The sequence below is a fragment of the Tyto alba genome, unplaced genomic scaffold, assembly GCF_018691265.1.
Source record: "Tyto alba isolate M040663 unplaced genomic scaffold, T.alba_DEE_v4.0 Super-Scaffold_45, whole genome shotgun sequence".
Classification (NCBI taxonomy): Eukaryota; Metazoa; Chordata; class Aves; order Strigiformes; family Tytonidae; genus Tyto; species Tyto alba.
The window spans coordinates 3,613,930-3,640,815 of NW_024881321.1; the positions used below are offsets into that span (position 1 = coordinate 3,613,930).

Consider the following 26,886-nt stretch of genomic DNA (forward strand, 5'->3'; position numbering starts at 1 on the left):
CAGCACAGAAGAGACTGTACCGGCTTGGCTGCCTCTACGTTACGCTGCCGTTGACACTATCTCGGTGTGTTTTCCACTTCATACATTCCTATATGCAACACACACTCAGCTGTGTGCCACGAAAACAGCTCTCTGAAAGACTGCAACACAAGTCTCACATTATTTACCTACGCATTTAGTTCAGTCAGACATAAAAAATAATACTTGTATCTTGATGTCATGGAGATGGAGGGAGGCCATGTAAACTCATCATCAGGCTGCCAGTTGGATCCGTCTGACTAGGTCACACAGAAATGGGAGTGAATTGGACAGAGGCTATCTAAGGAACTTGGATAAGAAGACCTGGAACACATCAAAATCTCATCAGCATCAGTGCTGAGGTTGGCAGGTTTTATACTGACAAGAGAGAAACAGCTAAAAACAATTGCAGATACCATGGAAAATGAGACGTGTGCAATGACAGCTGAACACATATATAAGAGAGAAAACTGGCTGGATGAAGTTTAGATCAAATAACAAACTAACTGGGCAGTATCTTGCTAGTGAGAGTAGGACATTAAGAGAGCTACAAAACGCGCAGATAGAAACGTAAAGAGCAACCTGAAGAGTGTTTGAGAAATATTAGTGAAGAAACAGATTTTAATTTGATTAATGGCAAATTATGCCAGGCTTGCAAAACAAAAAGTGCTATAAGAAAGTTTAAACAGCTCAGAGACAGACTACTTGTGCCAGCTATATCCAAGTAGAGAAGGGTAAGAAAGCTGCTCTGGAAGGCAGGATGGGTGGCCCAGGTCCAGCGTCCAGCAGCTGCAGTCCAAATGCACCTGCTGGGAAAGAGTAGAAAGTAACGGAGGGACAAAGTTGTCGGTACCGTGCCTTGCTCGAACTAGGGATTGAAAATAGAAATGAACTATTGTCACTTCGGCAAAGTAGCAGATGATCAGACTGCAAAACATTATGGGCAAAAATAGTTACTGCTAAAGCAGTACATGGTACGAGACTAAAAAGAGGGAGAGTGCTTTACTGCAGACACTTTTTTGGCAACCAATGGGCATGTTTAACTGCAAAATTTAAGGAGAAAAAAAAAAAAAAAAAAAGACCCTTTAACAGCAGGAAGTGGGAAGAATTTGGGCTATGAATAAGATAAAAACATTGACAAGTATCTTCTTTGCTTTGTGATCTCCCAAGTGAGCCGTTATGCCAAAAACTACCTAAACTAGATTCGGTTTTACAATAAAATCAGGAGTCCATCGTGTGGCAGCTGCTATGAAGAACACTAAAATGCTGAGGGGAGGTAAAACATTAAAAATGTAATGATATGGGGGTCCAAGTTCTGGCCGCTTCAGCAACTTTCTTGAGGTCTTGGTGGTCGAGGAAGAACAATCCTAACAAATACTTGCTGCTTCGGCTGGCTCACTGTTACCAGATTCTCTGGATTAAGTTGCTCTTTCTTTCTTCATTTTAGAGTTCAGATTTTCTCCTTCGGAGCGGGGGAGGCGGCCTCCGGCAGCAGCGGGGCGGGAAGGCGCCAAGGCCGCAGGCACGCTGCCGCTCCCCTCCGGCCCTGGGCGGAAGAGCTGGAGAAGCGGAGGAGGAAGGGAGGAAGGCAGCACCCGCGGCTCCCACAGTCCCGGCACACCCGCACCCCCAGCTCCCCGCGGGGGCCGGGCCGTTGAGCTGGGCCGGGGCGGGTGAGGGAACGGGGGAAGGGAAGGGCGGCGGGGCGGGGAGCGCGGGGCGGGCCGCGGCCTGGCTGCGGGGAGAGCGGGGCGGCGGCGGCCCCTGCGGGCCCAGCCAGCGGGCGGCCGAGGTGGGGAGCGATCGCTGCCTGTGTGTTTGTGTGTGTGTGTGGGGGGGGTAGGCCCGGAGGCGGGAGGGTGAGGGTGGAGGTACGGGAGAGCGCTGTGGTTGCAGCGGGCGGGGCTGGTTGTGTGGAAACAAAAATGGCGGGAGGCGGGGGTGGGGGGGAGCCGAGCCGCGGCGGGGCCCTCGGCGCTGCTCCCGCGGCCCCTGGGTGGGCGCTGCCGTGTTAACGCAGCGCTGCGTGGGCGCCCCTCGGCTGCAGCCCCACGGGGGCGGTCGAAGACAACCAACAGGCCCTGAGGGCCGTCCGTGGTGCGGGGGTTTTCTTGCCCGGCGCAGCCGAGGAGCGCAGAGGTACGAGGTGGGGAGGGAAGCGTTTTCATTTTGAACGTTTGTTACCTGGCCCGAGGTGACCTGGTTTCTCCTCGGGATTTTCTTGTGTGCCGACCTATCAGGCCTCTACCCCTTTTGGCTGCCTACCTGTCCGTGCAACCTGACAGCATTGGTGTCAGCTGCCCTGAGTTTCCTTACCTTTTTTTTTTTTTTTGCTACATTTGCTATGAGTCCACTCCCAGCTGTTTTAAAACTCCCAGGACTCCGTGACTTTGGGGTAGACAAAGCGTGAGCTGTGGTTACTGCAGAGGCAGAGGTGATTAGGAGATTTGGGTCTGCAGGAAAGCAGGAAGGCATTGGCAGTTCTGCTTGCAGGAGTTGTTTCCCCCTCCCCTCCATTTCTTTGGGGCAATAGAAACTTCGTGAAAGATCAGAATGTTTGCAGGAGGTTCTTTCTTCTGAAGCATTGTGGCATTAAACAAACATGCTTTAAGTTGTATTTGACTTTTCTGTTCTCGTAACTTGCTATAAGTCCAGGAATGTTTTATTTTCAAATTTAACTTGCTTCTTTTTGTTGCAGTTAAAACCATGGCGCTGAAGCAGGTTTCAAGCAACAGATGCTTTGAGGGTTTCCAGAAGGTATTTGAACATGACAGGTAAACACTACAAAAACAACACAGATGCTTAACATGGGGCAGTGAATCCATGCTGTCATTGCTACCAGTGTTCTCAGTTTGCAGAAAAATGGTGTGATCTCACTAATATATATATTTCACTAAGGAATGCTGTCTGGTGCTGCTTTGGCTGTGTTCTTGTATTTCTGTGTTAATGTTTAACGTGTTTAGTAAACTTAGTGCTGCAGATCTGGGATGGGAAGCCAGTATTTTTACCTTTGAAGGTGAAGCTCCATTACTTTGGGTTGTCCTGTTTGCAGCACAGAGAAATGCCGTCTGTACAAAGTTCCATTCACTCTGCTGGACATTTCAATTCCATACACTCATAAAACTCTGTGAGCAGACAGACCCAGTAGATAGTTTTTTGTGTGAGGAAGGTAAACAGAAAAACATTTGTTTTTTGTCATTTGATCCAAAGGAAAAAAAAAATCACTAGTTATGCTTACATAAGCTTTTATTGACAATTTTAGGCTTTAGTATTAATTGGACAATCGGTTAGTCTGTAGACTTAGCAGAATGAAAACGTCTCTTGCTGGTGCACACTGTGCAGCATGTTCTGGAAGTTATGTGGATGTGTTCTTCAGTAAAAATTACTTTCCAATTTAATAGACAAAGCTCAAGATTAATATTTCTGGGGTTCAAAATTCAATTTTCAAACTGTTCCTGGATAGCAGCTCTGCAAAAGTGTGGCTTATTTGTGTCTGTTTTAAGTGTATTCAGAACAAGGTGGGAAGGTTAGCTGTTGTCAATTCAAGAGGCTAAAGCTGAGTTTTGCAATAGCTTTTGACTTTATTTAACTTAGATGTTATAATTCACTGACCAAGTCTCCCTTTGAACGAAATTTAATTTTCTTTTTTTAACGTTAATGACCTTGCTAATTAAGTACTGGTGATAACAAGGAGTATTTTATTAATACAGTGCAGAGCTAAAATGCAAAATGAAATTTGGAATCTACTTGCCTCCAAAAGCAGAAACTGGAAAGTGTCCTGTGCTGTATTGGCTCTCAGGTAAGTAACATGAGTTTTAGTAACTTAAAAAATAGAATTTTAAGCATGTTTAAACTACTGCTCTACAGTTACTGAAAACTTGATGTAGAGGTACTACAGTGGCAGCTCTTGCATCCTACAAAAGATTATCTTCTGGAATACACGTTTACTTTTGAGTGTGTTGTGGTAAAGTTGAATGCAGATGGCCAGAGGGGGTAGCCTACCAGCCTGTGTTCTAAAATACTCAATGTTCAAAATGTTCTACCCTTTCTTTCTAAAATGTACATACTTTTTGTTCTAAAACATATATATTTAAAGGGTTTCCTGCAAGGCCTTCCCATTGGGACACCACCTGCTTCCCTCTGTCTATGACAGACTGCTTCAGCTAACAGGATAGGGGGTAAAATCCAGCCCATGGGAGCCAGCAAGTTTGTCCTCTGGGCCCCACATTATTCTGAGTGCTATTTTGCGGCGAGCAACTGGTGAACTTGGAAAGGGCGGTGCTGTTAGCTGCGCTGGCACAAGCACATCTGGAGTGAGGTAACCCTGTGGGATCAGAAAGGGCCAGGGGCTGAAGAGGGTTGTGTGGCAGGAGTGAAGTTATCCCATCCACAGCATCGTTTCTTCATCTCTCCAGCCCCTGCGGTGTCCTGTCCAGCTGCTGTCTTGCTGGATGTAAGGCAAGCTGGGACGAGACTACGGGCAAACATGTGTTCCCAGTTATCCTGGCTTTGTTCCTCCAGCCCATTCCTGCCATCTCCCACAGAGCTGGGTCTTGAATCAAAAGTGGATAAATAATGTTAAGCATTGCTTTCAAAGTGGTCAGATTTATGTTTGTGATGGCTCCAGGATTTTTTTTTTTTTTTCCTATTATTCAAAATGAAAAGCAGAAGCTCGGTCCTGTAATTTTAGGAGTTGTTTTATTGAGACTTGTGTTAAGAAAGTTGGAGAACTGACGGGTAGTGTGGAGACTATATTCCTTGTATGTATTCATTTCACAAAATAGCTAATAGGTCTGATTTGTGGAATGACACTGAACTGGGTAAAAGTGTTTACCCTTGAAGTTGGAAGCATCAAAATCATGTGAAGAGCTTTGGGTCATGCAGCACATTTATTTTTTGAATCTAAACTATGCTGTCTTGGCTAGCGTGTCAGTCAAATTAGGTTATTTGGAACTTGTCCTGAGGGAAAACTAGAATCATTAACCCCTCTCAAATAGCACAGTGAAGAAAAATTGAGATATTGGTGTGTAGTATCATTTATTTGCAATTGGACTTCAGTTGGGCCTGCCACAGTACAAAAGAAAATGGATTGCTGTGGGTTTTGGAGCCAGAGTGCTTACGGCCCTTTATCCTGTCTGAAGGATGTAGGATTTGTCAGACCACATGTATAATTCTGTAATGCAAACGGCTGAAACGGTGGTGGAGATCGAAATGCAGTTTCAGGGTTAGATCAGAAGTTAACGATGTTAACCTTAGCAGCAGTGCCTGTAGTCGGTGGATTTAAATACACAGTACTTGAGGAAACTCGATATGCCACATGGGTAGGTGCTCAGGGGGGTACAGGATACATAGTGACTTGGTTTTGATTAAATGTTAGCCTGACTAGATGTGAAAGTGCAACTGTGTTTCTGTGGATTATTAAGTCTTGTTGAAAAGACTTTTCCACCTTCATGGAGATGGGAATCCCTCTTGTTTATTCAAAACCTTTTCTGTCAAAGAGGTTTTGAAACTGGTGTGCTGTGAGCAATGTGTAACCAGTGATATTTGTATTTCTCTAGGGTTAACTTGCACAGAACAGAATTTTATAACGAAAGCTGGTTTTCACCAAGCTGCAGCTGAACATGGCCTTATTGTAGTTGCGCCAGACACAAGCCCACGTAAGTTTTAACAAGACACGATAACGGTCGTTACGCTGAAGTACACTGCCTTTATCCTCAAAGAACAGAGTGCTGCAGTTTGCTACAGTGTGTTGCCCACTGGAGTCAGAATGTGACCTCACCTCTGTATCTTGCATTGTTTGCTAGATTATATTGTCTGTATTCTGAATAATGTGGTAGTGAAGGTTTGACATCTGAAACTCTTGCTGTCATGGCACTAAAACTAGAACAAAGGGGCCACTGAGTTCAGCATGAAGGAGCAGAGGGAAGAAAAGGACAACAAGAGGCACGTGCCATCAGAGACACTTGCCTACACTTTGTGGCTTGCTGAGACTTTACAAAATCTGCAGAACGGTGTTGTCACATGGCAATGTAATGTTTATTCTTTGTTGTATTCTGTCTTCTAAAGCCAATTAAATACATGTCTCCAGGGGATTCTAATACTTAGAAAAGCAATCCAGAAATCCTTCCCCCCTCCCTGCAGCTGCAATAGACTACTGATGAACAGTTTTTTAAAATGATGTGCTGTTATTTGTATAAGGTTGAGCTTGTGTGTGGTATGGGAAACCTGAAAATGGTGGGTCTGCAGTTACTGGAAAGACAGTCTTTTGGGGATTCAGTGTATTATGTTTAGAATTTGCTGGATTCTTCTAAAGTCTCATGGGTGCTGTATACAAAAGTGGCAGTCTTCTAATATTTCCCAGGCTGTAGTGGGTCAGATCTGAACAGAAGTAATATGGGAATGAAGCGATGTTCTTTCCAGAAAATATTTTTCAGATCTAGGTTTTGAAAGTTGTGTCAGGTCGAAGAACAGACGCATGTTTCTAGTGAAGAAGAGGAACAGAAGAGCAAAACTTCTGTATTAATGAACTTTACACTTCATTGTTGCTGTTTGCTGCAGACTACAGATGGGCAACTAGTCTTTGCATTATGCCCATTGGGTAATTTTGCTGGGACTTGTTTTTAGTGTTGTCTGTGTAAGCTGTCTCTCCCGGTGTGTAACTGCATTTGCATAGTTCATTGCTTTGTCCATTTTCTGTAAAAACCCTCTTTGCAGCTTCTCTCTTGCTTTTTAGTCTAACAGGTGATCAGGATTGCTCTGCTATTTAGATGAACTTCAGTATGTGTTTCATATTATACTCTTAGACTTTAGCTCAGAGACCCCAAATGTCCTTAAATCTCTTTGAGCTGTCTGGAGAAACAAGTGAAGAGCGGTTCAAATGTAATCACAAACTAAGAGATCTAAGCATGGGTAGTGAAAAGGCTTATATCTATTTTTTAAACATATAGTTACGACTACATGAGAATTGTCTTCCAGGAGCTAGGGGATGTATCTGGACAGGGGAAAAGACTGCATGAAAATATGAAATACCTGTCATTACAGACCCTCTATCAGGCCCTGATAGACTTTACTTTTCCCTCTTTGTAGGGGTTTGCTTTTCCAGGCAGATGTGTTGAGCAGAACTTTGCAGGTTCCTTTTCAAGTTTCTTTTTTCAAGGCTTTCTTTAAGTTTCTTTTAGCAGAATCGGCATTGCCTTCATTGCCTGGCAGAACTTTCTGAGTTTTTGTGTATCTCTGAGGGACTGGAAGTAGACTTTATATCCAACTTGTTGGGTAAGCAACCCCAGTCCTTGTGACTTTTGGACTGTTAAGTAACAAAATCACTCAGTGTCCAAGGCCACGTCACTGGAGCAAACTCAACTTTGATCCTTGTTAAAATCTGATTTCACACTGTGATAGGGTGGCAGGTATCTGCACAAATTTTCGGGGACTGCCAAATTACACATGGGTTTGCAGTGTAATCTGATGGTGGTGAAAGCCCATGTAATTTTGGATTGCAGAAACTAAGAAGTTTTGAAGAAAGGAAGGCCATTATTTCCTGTCACATATACCTTGAAATATTACATTCTGTTCTCCAAACCGAGCCGGTAAATCACAGGCTAATCAAAGGAAGAGTAAGAGAGCACTGGATGTGATGTATTGACTTTCAAGGAGACATCTGCAAATTTAGTTTGAAAGTGTAGCCTTGGAAAAGAGGATACAACCCTGCAGTTACTCAAAGAAGACATTACTGAAGTTTTGTGGGGAGTTATAGGTGGGAGCAATGAAATGAATTGCAGAAAAAGTAGAGTTCTAAACTTAAAAATGATAGGAACAGTAAATGTTATTATGCCGTTGAATCTGAAAAAAGGAGGTGTAGCAGACATTATTTGAAGCACATAAACTGCTCTGGACACACCATTTGGTGATATGTGGTTCTGTCTTGGGGGAAAGAAAATTTTGCACGGTTTCTGTTTCTCACATAATTTCTTGTACTTGACAGGATGAGGTCTAGTAACTGAATTAAGCTGATAGCAGCAATTACAAGTGCCGGCTTTTGAATAAGTCCTTGGGTAAATCGGACAAAGCTTTACAGATTTAGTTTAGGAGAGATCTGTATGTTATGTTTATTTATGAAGGGATACTGAAACAAGTTGTCAGTCGGATGTATCTGTAGGTAACACGTAAGTGGCATTTTGAAAGCATTGTTGAAATAGCACTTGAAAGCACTGTACTAATGAATGAAAATCTGAATCGTCATAGAGACTTGTTGATTGAGAAGCTCACGTCCCGAGTCGCTGATTTGTATGGCAGGCTCTTCAATTCTGAACATGTAGTGAAGGAAAGGCTTACAGTAACTATAGAAAGAATTTTCATGGTAGGTGGCTGCAATATCGAAGGGGAAGATGAAAGCTGGGATTTTGGCACCGGTGCTGGTTTTTATGTGGATGCCACTGAAGATCCTTGGAAAACAAACTATAGGATGTATTCCTACATAAAGGATGAGGTAACTTTGCTGCTGGGTTCTCCTGGTGGTGTTGGGTAAGATAAGGGGTGGGGTTCAGTCATGTTCTTTGTTCCTAGCACCAAAGCTTACTTAAGGTGATCTTAATAGCCTATAGATGGTTTGTCGTTTTCTTGCTTTCCTCCCTTATAAAAATAATTTATTATTTCTTTTAAAATCCTGGATTATTTCAGTGCTTGGATTTATCTAGCTTTTAGGCCTTCCCTCACCAAGCAGTTACCGTCGTAGAACTGAGGAGGGAGTGAATCACAGCACAGAGATAATAACACCTGGCAGGGCTTAAGCAGGAGCTCCTTGAGTCTGCTTTCCTGCCAGAGATGCCACGGGCATGGCCTGCGCTTCTAATCTTGATTTGTTAGTTGTGCAGTCTCTGCTCTTGTAAAATCTCTGCTCTTCTGCTTCTGAAACAACCCGCTGCGTTTCACTGCGCCAGTACTTGAGCTGTATTGCTCGGTTAGACTGTTCTCACTGCCTGTCTTGGGAGAGCGGGGTGGTAGTTTTGTTTCTGTTTTCTTTAACTGGATGTAAAAGTAGACCCTTGAGATACATAGTGGAAAGGTGAGTGTCCAGCGTGCTCTGCATGTGGTTCTTGTGGTCTGGATTAAATCTGAAATTGATGGGAATATGGGGAGCAAGTCATCTCCCATGGACAATTTGCCCTTCTGGTCACTTACAGGAGCATATACATATTTATGTATCTATTAAAAGAAGACTATGTTTATTAGGAAATTCCCACATCTTTTGTTACAGTTTTATGCTAGGTTTCTATAGAGGTACTTTGAGTTACTTATTATCAGATTAATTGTTTTCTTTTGATTTTACAGTCTCATTCCAATTGCTTTCGTGCCATGATCACAAATTTCGGGCTAGAACCAAAGATGTTCCTTTGGTTTCAGTGGCTTCCTGGCATTAAAACACATTAGTTATTTGTGTGCTATTCTTCCTAAACATTCTGAAGGTGCTTTAACGTTTTTATTACACTGTTGTTCCTTTACAGCTGCCTAAACTAATAAATGCCAATTTTCCAACTGACCCTGAACGGATGTCTATTTTTGGGCATTCCATGGGAGGACATGGAGCTCTTATTCTTGCTCTAAAGAATCCTGGAAAATACAAAGTAAGATATAATACAGCTTATATAAGGTATACTAAGGCTTATACAGATTTCTATAGAAGTGAAGAAAGAAAACACAATACCAAGTTCTGTTATAGCATTAAATGTATAAATAGTTGTAGTTGTAGCAGTTCATTGATACCTAGTTAGAATATGGAAAACTGCCAGAAACACCACTCTGGAATGTGAGTATCAGTGAAATTAAAAAAAAAAATCTGCGAATTTTAGAAGTTTAAAAAAGTTCAGTTTCTTTTAAATGATGCTACAGCTTTTTGTTTGGAGGACATCCCCCCCCCCCCCCCCCCCGGCTTCTTTTCCCCCCTGCCGAGGTTTGCATGTCAGCTTTCCTAAAGATTGATTTTTGGAGTATCTGAGGTAGCTGAAGTTGCGTTAATTTGTATTCTGCTTGAATCTCAACCAAACACGATGGAACTGCTTTGCCTTTCCTTTATACTCATGAAGGCTGAGATGAATTTCGTTGTTCTCTTTGGAGATACGCTTGTGTAAAATGCATTTCTGAGGGAGAATCAGGCACTGGTGTTTGAGAGATAAGGGGCTCTGCCTTTGTGGATCAGTGCTTTATGGGCTGTCCTGGCCCTGCGCACACTTTTTGGTCAGCTGCTGCAAAAAGGGAACTGCATTTTTGAAAAGAGCCTAATGTTTGCTTAGTGTCATTAGCTTGATGTTATAATTGAGCCGAATGTAAGATAAAGCTTTATTTTTCTCTCTCCGTTTTATCTTCTGGAGCGAGTAGTTCAAACATTTCCATTTTTACTGTTGGCACTTAACTGTGAACTGTATCATCTAAAAGAATTAAACATTAAATCGAAAATACCAAAATCCAGAAGAACTGGCAGTGGTTTAGATGGTTTGTTGCTCTTTTTTGCAAGACACAAGCGTGGGAATACTGATTTCCCAGAGTCAGATCCAAAAGAAGAATGTAAGAATAGGGCTTGGACTTCGACACCAGTACCTGGAGTTGTGATCTGAAATTCACTTTTCTTAACCCCTAATCCTGGCGGTACCTAAGTTCATGAGATGCTCTTGCATGCTTAGGCTGTCAGAGCAGCCCCATGCCTCAGGCTTTTGTTGTGCTCTGCCAAAATCCAGTTGGAGGTGAAATGGTCTCACGTTCTGACCCTGCTGAGGCAACAGTAGACTTGAGACCCTTCTCTGCTGCCTAGGGGAATTCAAGCCAACATCTCCCAACAAGGAAAGGAACGGAGCATCTAGCCCTGCCTTGGCTGATGTGCAAAAAGGAAAGCAAAACTGTGGGGCTAGAAAGAACAAATAAGAGGGAAGTAGGGTAATGGTTAGGGCACCTCAGAGGGTTGTTGGGGGAGTCCTGGGTTCTGGCAGTAACTTTAAAACAATTTTTGAAAAGGCTTTTAGTTTGCTTGTTACTTAGCAGAAATCACTTCTCTTAATGCATGCCTACCTTTTTTTTTTCCTTGCTTTCTTTCCAAACAGTCTGTATCAGCATTTGCTCCTATCTGCAACCCTATGCAGTGTCAGTGGGGGAAGAAAGCCCTCGGTGGATATCTGGGATCAGATGTGAGCAAATGGGAGGTACGTGTTGCAACTCACAGTCCTCTAAAAACTCACAAATAAGTGACCTGTAGATACGTTGCTGTGGGAGTCTGGAACAAAACTCTGGGGTGCTCCTGAGCTGGTGCTGCTGTTTCACTATATCCCTAAGCGTGGATAAGCACTGTGTGTGTCTGGTGGGTATGACTTGCTGTTGCCTGATGGTGCTTGTAACACATGTAATGAGATAGAAGGCTCTCATCAAATTGACTCCCTTTTTTATGAAGATCTTTAAATCTGGGCTAAGAAGAATTATGAGCAGTCTGAGACTTTCTCCACTGCACGGAAGCAGTGAGCGGTTTAAAAGAGAGTTAGGCTCTGGCCTGTTTCTCAAAATCTCAGTTCTCAGTATACAAAACAGCTGGGTTTTGTAGTAGCCCGAAAAGAGAGACTGCTACAAGCTGATCAGAGACTGATGAGCCTCATGGCATCTGCTGGGCTGCCTGTTGGAGGCAGCTAGCAGAGGAGCGCATTGGATCCTTGGAAATTGGTATCCCATAGAACAGGATAATAAACTAGGGAAGGTTAGGTTTTAGCTCCAAGACCCTCATTTTGAAATATAAGTAGTCACAGGTGAATGGTTTAAGATAGAAAAATCTTTGCGTGCATGTTGCTGCATTACTTGGGCAGCCCTTCTGTATTTTTAATCTCAGCCCTTCAACACTGCACATTGCACCATATCCCTAGAACGAGGTTAGAAGGGATCATTGTGCCCAAGGTACTCTGATTTCCTTGCAAGTAAACACAAGCTGCAGCTAAATCCCTTGTAAATTGGATTAAATTATCTCTTCGGAAGACATCCAGGTCTGAATAAAATATTACAGGAATGGAGAGCTCTAGCTGCTTTCACAGCTATTAATAGTTTGTATACTTAAAAATCACCAGTTAAGCTTGCTTACACTTTACCTAATCAATTTAGTTTGGAAAAAAAAAAAAAAAAATGTTTTCTGGCCCCTTAACTTGCTTTGGAGCTCTTCTCCAAGCACAGTCCAGTAGACCAGGCATCAGGAATAGACTTAGACCTGCCTTTGCACAGATATACAACCTCTGATTTCCATTATTTCCGCTTAAAATTGCCGTGTGTTACAGCGGTGTTTTGAACTTTAGCTGCCAAAAAAGTTACATCAAGATACCAAGTTATTTTGGCAGGATCTGGTTTCTGTACAAGCGTGTGAATTGGCACTGGATTATGTTGCCGTTCTTCGATTCTGTATGAATTTAGCCCCGGGCTTGATGTTTTGTTTGGTCTAGAAATGATGTCAAACTGCCAACTTGGTAATTACTTAAGATCATACCATTTGCTCTTTTCAGAACATGGGTATTACTTCTCAGTTGTCTGGAATTTGCCCAGTTTTTCGCTTTTCCGAAGTGCGATTTGGTGTCCTGAGCGGTATCATCCACTATTCCACCTGTGCCATTCTTTCCTTGCGGTCGGCAAATCTGACCCAGGCTAACGCACGTAACTGAATGTTGTTTCGCTTTTATTCCTGCAGGCATACGATGCTACACAGCTTGTGAAGTCCTATCCAGACTCTCGCCTGGATATCTTGATTGATCAAGGCAAAGATGACCAGTTCCTCTCAGCGGGCCAGTTACTGCCTGATAACTTCATCGCTGCCTGCACAGAGCAGAAAATCCCAGTCGTCTTTCGACTGCAGCAGGCAAGTTGCTTCTGCAATCCGTGAGTGTTGGGTTGTTGCTTGGTGATTTTGGGGTCTTTGTGGCAGGTCGTGAAGAGAGTGTCACTTCATGGGGTGGCTCTCACTTACCTGTGAGTCTGTCCGTGGCCGGGTGGGGAAGAGGGTGAGAAGTGACATTTTCCTTCATGTCAGCTGCCAAGGAGTGCAGTACCCATCGGGTTCAGCTGCATTTCGCCACTAGATGGGGGTGATGATTTTAGTTTTAACAGATTCATCTGTTGCTGGTAACTCAAGCTGCGGGTGGTCAGCTGAGGAAGGAGCATTAATCATTTCTTAATAAGCATCACAGTCACTGTACAAGCGAAGGGATGTACTTTTGCTGGATTCCTTCTCTGTACCATGGGGATTGTGGTTAGCCTAAAACTTTGTGATTTAGTTTGTACGCATTTGTGTAACTGGGGAAAGGTGTGGAACTACCTCAGATCTTCGGTTCAGTGAAAGACCAGGCAGAAGGATTGCCCTTTGCTGCAGCGCGGTGACCCGGCGCAGCGCTGGCCGGAGAGCACCCGGGGTCTTTGCAAGTGACTGACAACTTCAAGCCAAGCCCAGGGGAGGAGCCTGGCCGTGGGGAACGAGGGATTCTCCTCTCTAATTCACCATAAACCCCGCGTGAGAAGATTCAGTCCGTGCTGACAGAGTAGTGCAGAGGTTTACGTGTGATTGTAGCACAGGGCTGGGGCAGGAACTGGGCCCCGGGCTGTGTTCCCCGTACACCCTGGGCGTGACCAGTCGGGCAGTGCCAGGGAGGGGAAGGCTTCTCCGACCGCGTCCCGCGCTGCAGCTGACACTTGCTGTTCCCCATCTCTAATTAAATGCCCAGATTAGGGCAAGTTAAGGTACTTTGTTTGCTTAGCCTCCTGTACTTAACCTGTTAGTTATGTATCCTTTACAGTTTTTATATATAGTGCAGGTATTTTCGATCTCTTAAACCAGCTCAAACCAGAAGAGTCATTAACTTTCCTAGAAAAGACCTCAGCATGGTTGCTTTATCATGAACTATATGTATTTGCTGATTTCTTTTTTTGTTGTTCTTTTCCAGGGTTATGATCACAGCTATTTTTTCATTGCTACGTTTATTAATGACCACATCAAACACCATGCAAAATACCTCAACGCTTGACCCATTTGGAGGTGACAGTCGTCTGTCCAATATGAATCAAGGGATAGAGGTGAACTGAAAAATCATTCGCTGAGGTAGCATCTGTAAAATGGAGCTCTTCTGGTTGTACCGCTAAGAAAAATAAAGGTCCCACTTAATTTGATGTGCGTGCTTTAGAGTAAGTATTTTGAACATCCCTGCGTGCTTCAGAAACACTCCCAACACCGTGAGGGTGCATGCAGCATTCTAGGTCAAAGTGAAAATTAGCAGATGAGTTTGTTTCAGACGGTGAAGGTCGGTATGTCCTTGGGACCTCAGGATGGTTCTTAGTGCAGACTGTGAATAGCAACAGCGTGCCTCTTCAGCTAATTAAATACCGGGGTTCGTTTCGTCACCGGATGCTGAAGGAAGTGGTTGGTGGCACAACCAATCAAGCTACTTAATTAATCTGAGGTGGTTGTGGTGTTTTTCCTTGGCCTGCCAGAATACATTCCAAGGACAAAGCGTGGTGGAGAACACAGACGTGCGGAGCGGTTTGCTGTCCTGTGCGCTATTAACATCAAACGAATAATCTGGAGTAAACCACGTGAAGGAAGCAGGCGCTAGTAAAGGAGGTGGGTTTTTTCTCTCCACTTGCCTTTGATCGTTGCTGAGTGTGAAAGGTTTATGCTGTGTTTCTGGGTTTCTCGGACTTAACAGGACTGAGGGGGAACTGATAAATAGATCGGGAAAAAAAGCAATCCCTGTCGATCGGTGATCTGACGTCGCGTTGTTGAAAACTCGCGCGCCAGTTCTACAGAAGCTGGCAGAATTTAGGCCTGTCAGTTGTAGATCTCCAAGTTCCCATTGGTGTAATTCTGCCAGCTACCTTGTGTGGGGCAAAACCACAGGTTGTCCCAGGGAGCTGCTTATCTTCTGTTCAAGCCATCGCTTGTAAAATCTGCTTTCCCTTGGGTCAGCTGAACCTGCATCGTTGCTCAGACCTTGACTCGCTCTTGCCAGAGGAAATAGGAGGGTAGCTGTAGGATTGTTTGCTTTCCTAAGCAATGCTGAACACTCTCCTGTTTCTCCGGCCCCTCCGAAATTCCTGGCTGCAGGGAGATCGATGCTGGGAACTTAGGTCTCTGTTGCTGGTGACAGGCTTAAATTCTGTACTGACTGTTACCAATCTTGCACCTACCGATTTCTGAAGCAAGCTTAGGAGGCTGGGAAGATACGACTTGCAAGAGTTCTCTGAAATGCTGACAGCACTTTTTCCACACTGGATTTCCAACAGACCCCAACTCTTCCTTTCTTATAAAGCGGGGCACTGACATAAAAATTTTAAGCCACAATTGTTAAACATTTTGATTTTCCCGCTCCCACAACAGTAAAATCGGCTCAAAAGCTTGTTTTAATGTGTGGCAGCTTCTAACTGTTCCTCTCCTACTTCCTCAGCAGCCGGGGGAAAATTAATTAGTGGGCTGTAGGCAGCACTGGGCTGGAGCAGAAGCGTGCTGTGCTGGTACTGCAGCCTTGTGCCCAGTACTACAAACAGCGTAGCAGTGGAGTCGGGGTGTTCCGCTTGCCGCAGGTACTTCTAATGCTAAACATTTCCATTTGTTATCTTGTCAAAGCTAGGAATGGTTTTTTTTTTTTTTGCCCAGTGCATTCTGAAAATTGTAGGTAAGGGCAAGGGGGGCATGCTGTTTTTTTTCATTCCCTGACGGGATTCTATGCACCTACGTGTTATATTAGAGGAGAGGAGAAAGCAGGTTTAACCCTGTAATTTGCCATTTTAAAGCTGCTGGGTTAATGGTAGAAAGTGGGGGGGAAACACCCTCTTTCCTACATGATAAATTTACATGGCAAACTTCTGAGTTTCTCATTATACTGTGGGTGGTTGTGGGGAGCTTTATTGCCCGTTCTCTTTAATTTACAGTCTAGCAGGAGATCAGTTATATCAGCTTCCCCAAACAACTGCCCAGGTACAATTTGGGAGCTGAAAATACCTGTCCCGTCGTCCGCTTGGCGCTCCTGAGAACTGACTGTCCTCCCACCCTGGTTGCTTTCTTGATAAAGCCGAGTATTTACATCCACCGCTGCCTTCCTCCTTGAGAGGGACTTCAGCTGCCTCGGCTTGTGCGCGGCAGCAGATTCGGGTAAGCATCTAACAGGCTCTCGTGAGTCCCCGGCCTTGCTTCAGGAAGTCAGCAACCTCAGGGCTTTATAGAAACTGCCCCGAGTTCTTAGAAAACTGGTGCCAGAGGCTTGAGCAGGAAAGAGGCCCTTGAACTGCCCTTGCCCACAGGCTGCAGGTGCGGGACGACGCCGACCCCCGAGGTGATGGCCCTGGGCTCGCCTGACGGGGTCGTGCAGGCGCCGAGCGTCCCCGCGCCACCTCGGTTTGAAACCCGGGAGGCTGTTGGTGCTGGGCGGGCTCCGGCCCGAGGAGGGCTGCAGGACTCCTCCGCCCGAAATCGCGCCGATTCGGACGCAGCGGGCTGGGCGCTCACGCTTCCTTGGCAGGATCTCCCCAGGAGGTTACTGCAGCAAGGTCCTCTCCTTCCACAATCTACTACTACAAGTGAACAAATACAGCCATAAAACCACCCGGTTAAGGTAAAGATGCTTCGTTTAGAGAAATTTCGTTTAGAGAAATTGGTAAAACAGCAGCATCTGCACTTAAATGACTTCAGAAGCTGCACGGGAAGGAGAAGGCTGTATGATGGGATGTACAAGCAGTAGTCCCTACCACGTGTTTCTGCAGAGACAGGAGAAGGGCAAAGCAGCTTGGCCCAGCCCTGTCCCCCCCGGGGCCAGGAAGCGCTGCCGCGTTTATCCTGGTCAATCCAGGCAATAAGAAATCATCAGCTTTTGGTTGCTGAAGGAAAAGCTTGCGGAAGCAGCTCTGCATTTCAGAAGAAGGGCAGGGAGGGGTTTTAAAAAAATAAATAAATAAAAAGCAGCTGCACGGTGCAGAGAAGTGGGAATCGGGACACCGCGTAGGTGGAGCTGCCCTCCTCCCTGAGCTGAGCCCCCCGGGGCTCACCCAGCCCTGGAAGTTCCTTCCAGCGCCGCCTGTTGCCTGAAGGAGCGGCGGGAGAGCTCGAGCAAGGGGAGCAGCAAAGCTGCGGGAAGCGGCAACTCAACAGTCACCAGCTGGAGCTGTAAAATCCCTTTATTCGCCTCACGGCGTCATGCCGAACGCTCGCCAAACACCACGTCTTTGACAAGGAGCTGGCGGGCAAGGGGCAGTCCTGCAAGGGTTTCTACAAACGATACAGTTTAGTTGTAACGACCGTCAAGATTTTCTATAGACATTATGTTCACTTCTTAGGGTATCATAGGTTTGCCATGCATGTTTTATTGCACATATAAATAGTGTACAAAGATTCATGAAGATTCTCTTTTTAGCCGTACAGGTTAAGACTGCATAAAAAAAAGCTGTATTACAAAATACTTAGAGCTATTTATTTACAGCCAACTTCAAGCAAATACTGAAAGACACTATCAGGAGAAAACCAAAATTTTAATTATGAAAAAACAAGATTTGTCAAAATAATAATTACAAAGCTTCATGTTACCATATATACATTGTAAAAAAATACTCAGGAAACCTGCATTTTATCCCTCAAGATGCAGAAATCAATATTCCTATTTTTTATACTCGATCTTTGAACGCTTTTAAAATTTGATAAACTCTGACTTGAAAACTTACTTTCTTTACATTGCTCGTGCTTTTCGACAAAACAGATATTTGTGCAGCTCTGTGAAATATTAAAATACATTTTTTTAATTTAGTGTTAAAGTGCACAGTACATTTTGTAGGAAACAATATGCTAGCTGCCAATCGGAAATTACAATTTGAGTCAATGTTCCCTCTACAAAATAAACGCTTTTGCTTTGGTTGAAGTAACTGGCTACTCCACGCACACCGTATGTCTCACTGTCTCCACTGTCCTCCTCCTGACATGCTGCCGCCGCCGGCACATACCAGCACCTTGGCAATTTGTGGTATAACAGCGCATAGTCTGCATTCAAATACTGCATTAACCATTAAAAATGTGCTATTGCAGTACTGGTGGTTCTCGACGCAGCATCTGTGTGCACGCGCGTGTAGCTCTGCCTGGCGATGTACTACTTGCAACTTTGCATCAGCCTTCCCCAAAGTCTTTACGCAATAGTTCTCTCCGCCTCCTCTTCCTTAAATATTTAGTCCTCCCACCCCATTGCCTCTTTTTTTGTCATTACGCATTTCCAACGACCTGCCTGTGTGCACCACGGACCCCTTGCCTCTTCACCACCTGCAGCTTTCCCGTCCTGCTTCCCAAAGTTCCATCACTAGCTTCTCCTCTGAAAGAAAAATGGATGTTCCACGTACCGCGAGAATCGCTGGGCTGGAACTTTTTGATCCAAAACGTGGGATGGTTTAATAATAAATGATGCTTTCAAAAACACAAAAAAAAAAAAAAAAAAAAAAAGGAAATCTCTTTAAAGTAGTGATAAGAAAAAGAACCTTATTTCCTATTGCTGACGTGGGATGAGAGGTCTGCTCCTGCAAGCGTTTACTGCGGAACATTGTGCTTAATTCTGTGGGAAAACGATGGAGACTAGAAGGAGAAGCACGGTAGCCAGCAGGTTGGGCCTGGAAGATCAGCTCTCCAAGACTGCCTCTGGCAATCTGAATAATGCCATCTCCTCTTGAAGGAATCCCTAAAGAAAACAATTAAAATCTTTTGGCTACCTGGTAAATCTCGTTAATGTTCTTGTGCTATTTTTTTTATTCTTTGTTCTGTAGTGCTGTAGTCTTTCAAAGAAATCAAGTTACAGTGCAAAATTATAGTTCAAGACACATGATCCTAACGCACATCACGCATTTTGTTGTGGCAAAAGTTAAATGTCTTGTGCATAGTAAAATAAGCAATCAAAAATATTTGTTCACATTTGTTTTTCAAGTTTACATCTTTCATTTTTATTTTAAACAGCTATATACAAATAAAATGGGTGTGCTCTCGGTTTCAGCCAATTGAGTCTAGTGGGGGGAAAGGTGCTACTGGAATGTAGGAAACTCAATGGAATGCAGACAGATTTTTACCAATGTTCCACAAATTCAAGAAATAAAGAATGCCATTCCAGCTAGCTGTTCTTTTAATAAAAGCACCTATTTTGTTTGCTTTTTATCTTCCATATTAGAAAATACAATTTACGGAGACCTAGAGCTACTGCACACCAAGTAGAATAAAAAATAACTAAATATTTATATTAAAATAAAGTGTTTAACCACAAAAAAGCAGTAATAAAATACAGTTTCCTAATTTACAGTTTGCATCCAAAGGATGAATAACAACTCACTAATAAATAATATTTATATAAATATTTTACGTCTGGATATTTTTAAAAGGCAATAGCCTGAAGCAACTGCAGAAAAAAACCCCCCTAAGATGGTAGAAGTCTGATATTTACTCTCCCTGCCTCCCCCCCCAAACGATTACAATGATTCTGAGTTTAATAATACGAAGGTATCTTGCTGCAAGACGGCTGTGCACTCCACACGTTTTTGAGTGGCAGAGAGGTGGCTGGTTCAGTAAGTACTGTACAAAGTGAGCTACAAAAGCAGTGAAGCGCCCATTTGCTCTAGAAAATGTTTCTGTTTAGTTTCTGGTTTGTAGTTCGACGCACACGTACAGTCTGAAAGATTATTTTTTAAATCAGAAGTATAAGAATGCTCTTGAAACACTGCTGCTTTTTTTTTTTTTTTTTTCCCCCCCCCCCCCCCCCCAATGCAGTTTGGAAAGATGGGCAGTATTTTGATTCTTTGATGGCACAGTGGAGCTGGGAACAGCAGAGATTAGTAGTTTCATGTGAATAAAGCTTGTTTCACTGTGGTTACATCTAGTAATGCTTGAACTGTTACGCTCACTTTTACCAAGCCCTTTTCTTCTAGGATGTGATGTGGTAGGCAGAGCTTCTCCTAGAAAAAGACAAACAAAGGAGTAAAGGTTAGGATAGTCAGTACTCGCTGCAAAACCTCACTTCACAGGATCACAGTTGGAAAACAAAGCCCAACAAGCGACAACCCATTCCTATTTTAACTCAGAACTTCTTGTGATTTGGACAGTAAGTCTCTGATTTTGCTGTCATTATACCTAGGAATTACTGAGAGATCTGGAAATATTCTGGGCCTCAGAAACCAACAGGTTTTGTGGTCATTACGGTATGGAAACGTTTTAACTAAGAGCGAGGCCCCACCAGTACACGCCGAGCCTTCACCCACGATGTGAGGTAACGTGGCATCGGCCCGTTCCTCCCTGTGAGCGAGTTCAGGGACGGAAGGCTGGTTTTGTCAGTCCAAAAAAAAGTTCTACCACTGAGCTCTAGACTGGTAGGTCTCGGTCCCAGGATACGCACCTTGGAAGCCACTCATGAGCATTTACAGAAACGTGCGTGTCATGTTGTGCGTTCAACCGGCAAAGCGTTTCGTCCCTGAATAATTAGCGGCTTATTTTGAAATATCCAGGAATCAACTTTCTTCGCCGTAAGGACACAGCAATCGTGGCCAGGGTGAAACCTGTCCACAGAGGCTGTTACACCAGAAGGCAGTCAAGCAGTAAACACTGTATCCCCTACAGGCAACAAGAAACACCCCCAGTCGTCACGTAACTGGGTATTCCTGTCAAGGAAATCCATGGAATTATGCAATCGGGCAGCAGGTTTATCAAAAATAACTGGAAAGGCTAGACTACATCACATAAACCATAACTACAACTGTGAGACTTACTGCCACAACACAGAAGCCAAAAGTGTGAGATGACAAAAATATACAGATAGAAAAAAAACAACAAAACAAAACAAAAACAACAACCCCCCAAACAACGCTATTACACACACACACACGGATCCAGGGTCTGGCTGATGGAGTCCGCAAACTCTGCGCATCAGATCGCTGTAAGTTGGAAAAGGCACCATTTCTGTCACCTAACCTTCTGCTCCTTCCGTACATGACCATCAGCAAACATGGGATTACTGATTATTTTAGAAAGAGAGCATTGTTCTTCTCAGCATTGAACCTCTTAGCTGTTCAACAACCTCCCAGCTTCTAAAACTGCTGATGCATTTGAGATTATATTTTAGTTAACTGCCTGTCTTCTCTGGAATATTCTTCTTCCCTCTGTAATGTCAGCTAAGGGTCTCTTATCTTCCCTTTTTGCAGTTCATGGTCCTTTGTCACACTTCCTCACATTCACACTGATCGCCTCTGCAATTTAAACATCAGTAATCCCTTCCACCTCTCTTCTCATGACACATTCTGTTCAGCTCTAGTCCCTTCCTTGACCCCTAGGATCCCTTAAAACTGATTATTCAGGATGATGGAGCTGGAACTGGTACCTACGAGAACAATTAACACCGTTTTTATCACGTTATGAACCTTTGTTTAAATGCTTTTATCTGACTCCACTGTTGTCCAGTCTTTGCTCAGGAAATCTCCTCCAGTGGGCCACAGCCCCATCGGAATAGCACCAGTATTAAACAGCCTCTCGGCTGCTTCTGAGGTTTATGACTTTCTTTTGTTAACGAGTCTTTCCTTTATGCACAACCAACACTTGGCTTGCTTAAATTTTTGTGAAGTTCCCCGCCCCCCCGTTCCAACCTCAACGAGAGAAAAACTGCTAACTTGCTGAACCTAAAAACGGAAAGCCAAGCTTTATTCACAGCATCTGATCCTGATAACTAATTTCTCTATACTTTATGTTTACATTTGACATTTAAAACTTAAGATGTTTTAATATCTATTATGTTTAGAAGATATTTTTTTTTTTAAAACTTAATTTGTAATTAATTTTTTTTAAGGTTTGTGGCTGTAGCCCAGAACACCAGAACAAATAGTGTGGATTCCTTCTGCACACACAGACCCAAGAAACAAGTTCAAACGGGCAATTTTCGAGGAGTTTGACACGAGTAGGTCTGCAAGAGACAGACGACACACATTTCTCCACGTGGAAGATGCTGCGACGTTCCGGCCTTTTGCTGAGTTTCTACTTCCCTTGAGTTTGTGGATTCTGACTGACGTTGACCAAAGGGCTGCGACAACTGCCTCCCACTCCTGCCGGCTCCCGGCTCCTCTCTGACAGAGCTGCTTGCCCAGCCAGCACAAAGGAACATCCCCCGCCTTGCAGCCATTCCAGTTCCTCACCCGGATTTCCATTCCAAACCTGCCCTACAAATTGGTCATTTAAGACACCGAGTTCCACAGTTCGCTCTTGTTTGTTCTTCTGACTGAGATACTGACCCGAAAGCTGTCAGAGACAGCTCTCCCCAACTATTATTCCTCTGGAAGGTCTTTTTCCAGAAAAATACATAAATATATCTTAGGATGCAATCTCCTAAATCGACACCTGATTAGCACCAGAGTAGCTACAAAGGAAGGTAGAGAGAGTGATATCAAATAAAAGGGAAAACAAAACCAACATAACATTTCTAGCTCAAATGTATGATTTTTGTTAAAAATATTTTGCCAATCTAATGGTTTGGGACCGCAGTCCACACTACAAAAATCTACAATACTCTGATTCTGATCATTCTCAAAAAAACTCTATTCATTTCGCTTGCTGAGAATGCAAATCAGACCTCAGAAGTGAAATGTTATTCCCTCCACTCTCTTCTACTTCTTTCCGGTGCCCTTGCACAGCAGACTCGTCTCACAGCTTTGGTGGCCCACAACATGCCAATTTTTCATTAGTTTTCCATACCAGACAAAAAGGCATTAAGTAATAATGCCTGCTGAATCCAATATCTGAAAATTGAAGTGATTAGTGTTGCAAGGCTGAAGGGCAGGGATTGAGTCCAAAAACCCAGCCCCAAAACAACTGACCTTGCTAGACGTTTATGTTTGAGAATATTCTCAATTTTTCTATTGAGGCCAAATTTGCTGAAAAAGTCACAGTTCAGGTCGTTTCCTTTAGAAGAAATTAAATTCTAAACTTACCATTTTCACAGCACTTTCTATCACTCGGATAACTATTTTGTCATGCATTCTTGATCGGAACTTTGCAACTGTTTATCAGCTACATTTTCACTGACAGCATAAAGGAGGGCATGCCCCATTCCATATAAAACCTCATCCAATATAATTTGTCTCCTTTTAGAGACAATGCATTTTCTTTTAAATACAGTATAGCAATCCAGCTTGTATAGGGCAACCTCTCCCCCCCTGCTGCATTTACAAGATGCATACAAGGAAATCTATTTAGGGAGGTCTATAACAAGGACTGTGTAACTGTGTTCCAGGAATAAGAAAAACCGACAAGGCGGCCTAAGCCATCTCCTAAGAATTACAAATTTCATGTGTCACGAATCAATTCTCTTACCCAAGCCCTAATCACTATCTTCAAAGCTTTGTAAATGGCTTTCGTTGACCCTGCCTCACGCACTTTCCAAACCACAGCTTTGGAGTCATATATGGCCTTCTTCACTGAATAAGAAAGATCCAATCCTGCCAAGGATGGAATCCAGAGCACGGGGACCATCCGCTCCGCTTTCTGCCCGGTAACCAGCAGTTACCTTGGGCCAAGATCCCAGGTGTCTCAGTCCTGTCCTGCAGCTCGGCCCCTTCTCCATCCTCTGCCTCCCTCTAACCAGCCCCAGCTGCGATCGGGAAGCCACTGCTGGGACAGCTGTGAAGCCCCGAGCCATGAAGATTTCAAAACTCTTCTTACATTCTGGCATTTTGAGACAATATGCCTGACCAACCAAGAGAACAACTCGCCCACGACTCTGAGGAAACTCAACTTCAGCCACTTCTCCCCACTTCTGGTAAGATTTCTGTCCCTTTTACATTAGCATTAAGCCCAGAACACTTCAATACAGTAGGCTGAATCACCTCTCTAAAAATACCCCTGTCGAAACCATCACTGAACAAAACCCAGAAAGACAGACAGAAGAACGGGCTACTAAATTCTCAAGACCAGTCTAAAAATCTTTACAAACGATTGTGGAGGGAAGGGCTGCCACTCCACCCACAGCAGCACAAACCTCGCACTTCTTTATCTACTACAAAACTGAAGATCTAAATTTTGTACGCATCTTGTCTCCCAAAGGACACAGAGGAACTTAATTACTAGTTGCAAGCAACCACTGTCTACAGTCACATAGCCATTTTGAGTGGATAAAGAGGTTTTCAAACTCATCACGAAGCAGAGGAATAAGCTCCTTTTGACGAGGGAAGAAAAAAAAAAAAAAAAAAAACAAAAAAAAAGAGGCACAAAAAGGAGGCAGGAGCCAGGAGGCTGAGTCACAAAGCAACACAAAAAGACAGTACAACAGGTGCACCCACAGACACACACGCGTGCATGTGCTTGCCAGAGCAAGCTTCTAATCCTGGAGCAAAACATCTGAGTTAGAAGTGTAGAAGGAAACCAGGGACACACGAGGACACTAATCCCACAAGGATCCGTGACACACGACACACACTTCTCTGTTTTCTTTGACATCGGGTGACTTCAAAGTCAAGACAAGTGTTTGAGTCGGTTTATGCTAGGGCAAGCAGCTTGGCAATTCAGATTCAGTAAGTATTTCTCAAAAAAAAAAAAGTAACTGTTGCCATTATATCATACGGGCATGTAGTGAAATGGCCACGGCACGACAAGAGCAGGGCCTAACTGTATTTGTTAGCAAAAACACAGAGCAATGGAATTCTACAATTTGGCAAGAGCCTTTCCCTTTCTCCCTTGTATTTGTAGAATATGAGATTTCAGATCTACAGGGAAAAAAATAAAATGTTCATAGAACAATGAAATACCGGAATGTGTAGTTTCTCCAAGGACAAATTGAAAAAGTAAGGCCATGTAATGCTCATCGTTTAATGTCTGGAGCCAACTACTATGAAAGGGAAAGTCACAAAAAGAAACATCAGGGCCTTACGTTTAAGCAAACTTCTGTCAAACATACAAAACCTTGAAATTTTGTTAGGTCAAGGCCAAGTTTTCTTCATGATGAGTTGAAAAAACTACAGCAAATATTTATTTTTTCATATATCTAAGACAATTTGAAATTATGCAAAATATATTTTCCTTATTTACTATTACTGTTGATGTCTGTATGTGTCCGAATGCCCTGAAAATACCATTTGAAGTACAAAAGAAAAGAGTAGTAGATAAAAAAAGCACAGTAATTCGGACTACAGGTATACTTAATAATTTTTGCTTTTAATTTCCAATGGAAAGATTAGTATGTTTTGTAAAGTATACACTTATGACCAGATTTGCCAAAGCAAAAAAAAAAAAACAAACAAAAAAAAAAAAAACAAAAAAAAAAAAACCAAACCCCAAACCTTCAATACTGCAGCTGCAATTCCGTATTCGGAGTCATTGCCAGTTAGATGTCTAAGTATGTGCATCTTCTGAACATGTAATAACTTGAAAATATTTACAAAACTGTATTTGCAGATGGTGGGCTTCAGACCCTTTTACAAATTAGGGCCTTGAGCCATAAAATTTTAGAAGTAGCCCAAATATTTTGCCGAGATGCCTCAGGGTTTCATTCTAATATGCTAAGAAAACAGTGACCTGAAACTGGAAGGAACAAAACTTAATACAGACAGACAGACACGGAACAGTAAGAGAAAATGTATACTTACAGGGAAAATATCTATTATACCATAACCTGAGACATTAAATTCTGAGAGATAAGGTGAAGGAATGTATGTCATCAAAGTAGAATGGGTCATTATCTTAAGGTATTTTTATACTGCTCTTTCTGCATAATGCAGCTTCTGTGCTAGAAACGAAAGAAACAGCAAAGGTTCATACATCCTGCTCTACCATTTTTAATAACCCTGCAGATATGACTGCTTTCATTTTTCGGTAACGGGAGGAAAACGCTAAGGATACCTCTTTTTGTCCAAAAAAACAATTACGTGGCAATAATTTGGAAATTTATTAATGTATATGGAGTAGGAAACTGGAATGAATGTTTGCTCAGGTCTCATTCAATCCCCATTCACGTTAAGTGCAACTTTCAGAAAACTTATTGGGAACACAACGGGATCCGTACACAGCTTCCAGCTGTAAAAGCTTGTTAATATACAAGAGGCATCTGAAGGACTACTACACTGCATTACACTGCACTTGAAAATATTTTCGTTTTCTGGCTCAAGGAAAAAGAAAGCCAAATCCTCACATCAAAACGCCACTTGTATTCCAGTGCAAACCCATTTTACCTGCGTGTCTATCCACTCCAATTTGTATTTATTATTTATTGCAGTATGGATGAGATGACCTCCACAGGATAAATGAGAAATCAGTATGATGGGCACCGTGCAGATTGCAGCAGACCAATTTAAGAATAAATCACGGTTTGAAAATCTCTGATGAACATTGATTGCAATGGAAAAAAAAAAAACTGAATAGGGAAAGAAATGGGGGAGCAAATATGATTCATGTTACCAGCAAATACGTGGGTGAACTACAACGTACATTGGTTTGAAACCTGAGGTCATCAGCTTAACCCTGTGACTGGCTGTGAGCAGGAAGCACCAATTGTATATAGCTGAATCTCTCAGTATTGGGATATCCTTAAAAATGAAGAACCACCAGCCAGTTGAACTGTTGATTTCCCAAGTCCTAAAGCCACAGGAACAGCAGCACAGAACCGGGACTCTGAATTTAGCAAAGCACCCACGGGAGTAAGATTAATGAGCTACATCTACGTTTCAGTTTCCACCTCCCCATTTAAGTGGGAGCACTGGCTTCAGGGATGGGCAGACAGGTATTCTGCACATTTGCATTGTGTTTGAAATATATTCTGAGAAACCTTACTATAGGCACACTTAGAGAAATGTAAGGGTGTGTTTTATTATACCTTTCCCTGCAAGATTTATGCGTATTTG

General features: G+C 43.2%; 2 protein-coding genes across 11 annotated transcripts in view; one reads left to right on the forward strand and one right to left on the reverse strand.

Moving 5' to 3' along the window:
• Nucleotides 1-1,495: 1,495 nt before the first annotated feature.
• On the forward strand, nt 1,496-25,321 carry ESD (esterase D). 3 transcript variants are annotated; one of them, XR_006166809.1, is made up of 10 exons: nt 1,496-1,691; nt 2,717-2,792; nt 3,729-3,817; nt 5,577-5,675; nt 8,379-8,503; nt 9,519-9,638; nt 11,106-11,204; nt 12,716-12,883; nt 13,962-16,162; nt 21,852-25,321. XR_006166809.1 is itself a non-coding variant. In XM_042806229.1 (9 exons), the coding sequence occupies exons 2-9, from the start codon at nt 2,725-2,727 to the stop codon at nt 14,040-14,042; spliced, it is 849 nt and encodes a 282-aa protein (XP_042662163.1). In that variant the 5' UTR covers nt 1,751-1,810; nt 2,717-2,724; the 3' UTR covers nt 14,043-14,184. The 3 variants fall into 3 exon arrangements, 2 of the variants coding, with proteins under 2 accessions (XP_042662163.1, XP_042662162.1); XM_042806229.1 differs by lacking the exons at nt 1,496-1,691; nt 21,852-25,321 and adding an exon at nt 1,751-1,810 and having other exon boundaries at nt 13,962-14,184; XM_042806228.1 differs by lacking the exons at nt 1,496-1,691; nt 21,852-25,321 and adding an exon at nt 1,975-2,157 and having other exon boundaries at nt 13,962-14,184.
• Nucleotides 17,348-26,886, reverse strand: part of LRCH1 (leucine rich repeats and calponin homology domain containing 1) — a 135,606-nt gene continuing 126,067 nt past the window's right edge. For 5 of the 8 annotated variants that reach the window (XR_004409085.2, XR_004409084.2, XR_004409088.2 and 2 more), the window contains one exon: nt 19,770-19,974. Coding sequence is in view for 3 of the 8 variants with exons in the window: in XM_033006641.2 (XP_032862532.2) it covers nt 19,861-19,974 (114 nt within the window). In the remaining 5 variants the exon portion in view is untranslated. Of the gene's footprint in view, nt 19,975-26,886 lie in introns of all 8 variants that reach the window. The other 3 variants (XM_033006641.2, XM_033006645.2, XM_033006643.2) reach the window with 1 other exon arrangement.

Coding starts and splice junctions, on each gene's coding strand:
- ESD (XM_042806229.1), top strand. CDS start 2,725: ATGGCGCTGAAGCAGGTTTCAAGCAACAGATGCTTTGAGGGTTTCCAG. Junction 2,793..3,728: donor AAGGTATTTGAACATGACAG/GTAAACACTACA, acceptor TTATTAATACAG/TGCAGAGCTAAAATGCAAAA. Junction 5,676..8,378: donor TGCGCCAGACACAAGCCCAC/GTAAGTTTTAAC, acceptor TTTTCATGGTAG/GTGGCTGCAATATCGAAGGG.